General features: G+C 37.3%; 1 protein-coding gene across 1 annotated transcript; it reads right to left on the bottom strand.

Moving 5' to 3' along the window:
- Positions 1-2,926: 2,926 nt before the first annotated feature.
- On the bottom strand, positions 2,927-4,285 carry LOC113311396 (F-box/kelch-repeat protein At3g06240-like). Its single transcript, XM_026560237.1, has one exon. It carries the CDS (start codon positions 4,283-4,285, stop codon positions 2,927-2,929), a length of 1,359 nt encoding a protein of 452 aa, XP_026416022.1.
- Positions 4,286-5,649: the final 1,364 nt, after the last annotated feature.

Raw genomic sequence — 5,649 nt, 5'->3', positions numbered from 1 at the left:
GACAATGCATTACATAGATGGTTAGTGCCATCACCACATTCTGGAGAAGTTCTATCATTCGTAATGAAATCAGTATGTCTAGATTGGAACATAGACACTAAGCTTTTTGCTGTAGCTGCTGACAATGCTAACTCCAACAATGTTAATGGAAAATCTGAGAAATGGCTTGATAGCAAAGATTGTTTAGTTCTTTATGGGGATATGTTCCAAATGAGGTGTAGTAATCATGTATTGCACTTGATTGTAGGGTGTGAATGAGATTGGATGCTCCATTTATAGATGCAGTTAGAGAGTGTGTAAAACATGTCAAAGCAAGTCAGGCTAGAAAAGAGAGATTTGAATGTGCTATTGCCCAAGTTAAGCTTCCTGCTTCAAGGTATGTGGGTTTAGATGTGGATACCAGGTGGAACTCCACCTTTAAGATGCTAAAGGATGCAATTTCTATGAGACAAATTTTTAGGCTAGCTGATTTGGATAATGACTTCAAGATACTACCAACTTATAAGGAGTGGCAACAAGGAGTGCATATATGTTAATGTTTGGAATTGTTTGATGTCATTTCAACCAAATTTGCCGGGATTAAGTATCCCACAACAAATTTGTATTATAACGGTGTGCAAGAAGTTAATAGATGCATTAAGATCTTGGAATCAAGTGAGCATGAGTATATCAGAGACATGGCCAAGAATATGAGGATAAAATTTAATAGCTACTGGAAAGAAAGTAACACTTTGATGGGCATTGGGGTTGTTTTAGATCCTAGGTACAAGGCTAAATGGGTGGAGTTCGTTATGAAGAGAGTATATGGTGTGGAAAACTATAAAAGTCACTATACCAAATTTGAGCTTGAACTCAATGCTCTTTTCCGTGCTTATGAAACCAACACTACAACTCCAGATTATTTTTATACTGGAATGCATTCAGCTGGATTTGAGATCTCTCCAGGTACAACAACATCATATGATTTTGGTTATGATGATTTTATTATGGAAAACAATATGTTTGAGGTTGAGAAGTCAGAATTAGAGACATACTTAGCAGAACCAGTTCTTCCTAAAGGAACATCCACTGAAGAAATGAGGTTTAATATCTTAAGTTAGTGGAAGAATCATGCTCATAAGTACCCAACTCTCTCAAGGATTGCAAGAGATGTATTGGCAGTTCTAGTGATAAGTATAACATCAGATTCTCTGTTGAGTATCGGTGGAGTTCATTAGCTCCATATCTTGTTGAAGTATTGCTTTGTTTGGGTGATTGGATGCCAGATCTCACTCTTAGTGACAGTGAGAGTTGTGTTACTGGTAAGTTTCTTTACATCTTAATCTTTTATTTGGTTTTATATTTATTGGGTTATTGCACTGACATTGCCATTTGCCAGCTTAAGTTGCTTAACTGTCTAACACTTTTGATTTTCCTTTCAAAATGCAGAAGTTGAGGACTAAGGAGTAAGGAGGAATGCATTTGCAGATGCAGTTGGAAGTGGAGAATCTGGAGATGGAAGAATGCATTTGCAGTTGCTGCAACAAATGGAGATGGAGTTCCTTTAATCCTTTGTCTTTCCTTTTCAAACATGGTTTTTTCTTTTGCCAGAACATTTAAAGATTCTGAACATGTAATTTGGTTTGGAACATGAACATTTGTATGTTTTTTTTGTGTGGCATGGATTTAGAACTTATTTTCTAGGATTTAGAAGTTGTTCTGTGTAATTGTCCTGTGGTTTGTGTTTGTCTTGTGACATACCGGATGGTACCGGAAAATTAACCGTCATCCGATAAGTCCAACGTAATGGTAATGGTTTGTGAATTCATATTTCCATCGGAACTTAACGAATATCGGTTAACCGCTCGTTGTAATGGCAACGGCAGCGGCAAAGCCAATATCCGTTACGTTAAGTGTCGTTGACAGGCCTAATAACAAGTGGCATAATTTTGTTCTCAGTTTTCTGGCATAACTGCCATACATAGCCACGGATTGCCGCGCCGCTCGTACAAACCAATGGTCCCTGGTTCAGACCTTACCACTAGTAATGATAAATTTGTAGAACATGAATGATTTCCCTTTCTTGGTCATACACATATTTGATGTTTTTCAGTCAGTTCAATAATTTGTAGTTTTCATCGTGACTTACAACCCCAATGGGGAGAGGTGGTGGTGGATTTGATGACGGTTTAACGCTGCTTCTTCATTGGAAGAGATGGCTAATGCAAGAGCAATGGGAGACTGACACCATTGGTTTAAAGATACTGTGTAGCTGCTATCAGCTTCACCAATTCTGCCACAAATGCAGTTGCCTGACACATTAAAGTTTGATCGAAGATTTTCTGACACAGAATTTGTTATAGAGTTGCAAAGCCAATTCGTGGAGAACTTGTAATAAGAATGCTTATGTTTGATTCAAGCAGCACCAATTTGGGAACCGTATACCCAAATTGTTAACAACTGGCTAGTGCGCTGCTTGTAATCCTAATACCCAATGCACGAGTTTGTGTGCTACTATTTTTGGTGCACTAAAAGAAAATATAGTCGGTGTAAAAAACGGGGGCATTTCTATGCGTTTTTAGTGCACTTCAAGAAAAGTCGAAACGCCTGAGCAGATATCGTTTCAGCCACACAAATAATTGGGTCAGTTTGCAAAAGATGATCGGCATAAAGATGCCATTAGTGTGTTTCCTAGATTGCTTATGTAGTTATGTTGAACTGTACACCTACTGAAAAATGTTGTTTCATGGAATGCCATGATTTGCGGGTATAGCCAAACTGGTCATACCGAAGAAACAGGATGAAGCTATTCCTCACAAAGATAAATGATCAAACAACCATGGCAAATCGATCAAAAGTGACAATAAGATTCTGGAGTGCATATCATAATAAACACTAATAGAACGAACAAACACCAACAATAAAAGAGTCTTCCACTACGTAAAACTTATACGTTGACTAATAAAGCATCACCAAGAGAAGAATTAACGGCATCCAATTCTTTGTTCTCATAAGATGCTCGTTTTCTTTTAGAACTGCTACTACTTTCATCTAGTAGTTCATTATGCTTGCGTTTCGCTTCTTTATCTGCAGCTTCTTCCAGTGTAACTTGGGTGTTTCTCTTCGAGTGAGAATCTTGAATTTCAATAGCATCCTTGGACTGTTTTTTCCCCGTTGTACCCATATAAGTACCTGAACTCACCGAAACTAAGCTCTCCACGTAGCTCTCCGAGCAAAAATTACCGTCATTTATGCCATTTATATCTAGGATCCTAACGCTATCATTCTTTTGGTCGTATAAACCGAGACGTTCACCAACCTGTATTAGAATCTCACTATATTTAACAGAGCCATAGAACTTTAATAATCGGGGTTCTTCAGTCATTCCTTCTTGGGTAATGGTGAATTGTTTTGTCCAAGATTCTCTCACACCATAATTTTGCATAACCCATACATCAATATGAACGTTACGGACACCACAAATTAAGCAAAGGGAATCTCCCAGCACTTGGACATCAAATATCTCTTCTGGGCATTTCATAGTTTCTTCAGGAAGTGGTAAACCAATGAACTTCTCACTGTTAATATCAAAGGAGATTATAGTTTTTTCACGAGTGGCCGTATCACCTGACCAGTGTACAGCTTCACCTAACCAATGCAGAACACCATTCAGAAGCACACCACCAGTTATATCAGAATGCACATAAAGGATGTTTTGGCCTCTACTCCATGAACCAGATGTGTATGAATAAACTTCAGAAAAATCATCAAGCTCGTCATCATCAGACTTGCCAGTTGCGATGCATACCAACTTGTAATTATCACTTTTGGCATCGTAACCCAACCCATAGGCAAGATAGCTTTTTAAGGGCGCCGGTGCTCTAATAATTTCCTTGTACTCTCTTGTTGATGGATTCCAAAGAAATAGTTTTTCACTATCATCGGCTAATAATAAAATCAAGCCATTGCAAGATCCCACAATAAAATGGTAAATACTGTGAGTTATAGAATTATTATTATTGTCGTTTGGGTAATTCATAAGAACAGCTTCCCTTAATATTGAAGCATAATCTATGGAATAAAATATATCATCAGCTTCGAAGTAACAATCATAAACTCTGATCATAATCTTTCTGTTTCTAAGGTGTTTTTTGGTGGGAAGATTAAGGTGATCCTTGATGAATTTACGACTAGAAAGTAATTCATACCAACTCTTGCATACGGATTTAAAACATAAGATGGATTTCACGGGTAACCTTAATAAAATCTCTTCTTGGATCTCTTCGGGAATATTTGATCTTGACATTGTTGTTTGCCAAAAAAAAACGCAGCAAACCAAATTAAATTGATGTTTACGCTAGGAACAAGCTTAACTGTATAGGAAGAACGAGAAGACTTGGGTTTCTTTTTGCTTTTGTGTGTCTACTTCTATAGGGTGCTCGTTTTATATAGCTTCCACATAAGGTCTCTTGGGCTACAAGCAATTTCAGCTTTTAGAAACAATATAAGAAGCTATCCTACGGCAATCGATAACTAAAATAGACCGACCAGAATAATCCACGTCCAATGTTTAAGTTTCCCGAACATAGCTAAACTTGATTACCAATCAAATTCCTTATCTTTCTTAATAATGGAACCCGCCCACATAAGTTTCTACTGACGTGCCTTTTCGCCAAACGTGTCTTATATTGCAGTATAAGAAACACAACAATCGTCTCTCCACATTCAGATTTACAAAACGGTCGCAAAACATCAAATGCAATCACATCGTTTAGCACGTTCTGAATACAACCACTAACAACCAAAACATCAATTTACATTCCAAAATTGCAGAAAATGGATGCCGATCATGAATGGCAAGAAGTGATTGAAGAGGCAAGTACTTGGGGATCCACCAAGTCCTTAGGTGAAATGTTCATAACCCTGCTACTGTATTGCCAAATCAAAGATCCAGCAGAGATGTGGAACCGAAACTGCAGACTTCTATCTAAAGACATTCCGCATGAACAGAACGAGGATGAACAACTCAAATACCTGGTATTATTTGAAATTGAAAAATCAATGAACCTGATCAACAGGTCTCTCAAAGAATTCCCAATGCTTCCTTACCCTCTTCAACTGAAAAAAGAAAAGACACTCATCCATAAAGAAATTAACTACAATGTAACACAATCTCGGGGAGGATTCTTGCAGCTTTACAATGGATTGAACTGTTGGAAATTTTTAATATTTTTGGAGATATACGAGCATAGTGGTGTTGCTCGTATAGAACTCCAGGAACTCTAGTGGTGAAGGTGGAAGGAAGGACTTTGTAAATTTGAACTTTATCTTCTATTGATCTGAATCTTGCTTGCTTTCTAACTTACAAATGGTGTACAACATGCCTATTTATAGGCTTCATATTACTTCACTCTAGTTGTATCTAGAGTTTTCTAAATGTAAACTAATTTGACATACTTGACTTTCTCTAGAATACCCTAGTAGACATTTAGACTAGAACATCTTTTTGACTAACATTTCTAACTTAGCCAAGTCTCCAAGGACTTTGGCTCCTCTAGTACATTCTAGAATACTTGTTTTCTACATTTCTCTATATTTTTCTAGATCATTCTAGACAATTACAAATTAGATGTTCCAACACTCCCTCTTAATTTGTAATTGGCTTAGCGT

The sequence above is a fragment of the Papaver somniferum genome, chromosome 9 (genome assembly GCF_003573695.1).
Source record: "Papaver somniferum cultivar HN1 chromosome 9, ASM357369v1, whole genome shotgun sequence".
Lineage (NCBI taxonomy): Eukaryota > Viridiplantae > Streptophyta > Magnoliopsida > Ranunculales > Papaveraceae > Papaver > Papaver somniferum.
This window is presented reverse-complemented; position numbering and strand designations above follow the sequence as displayed.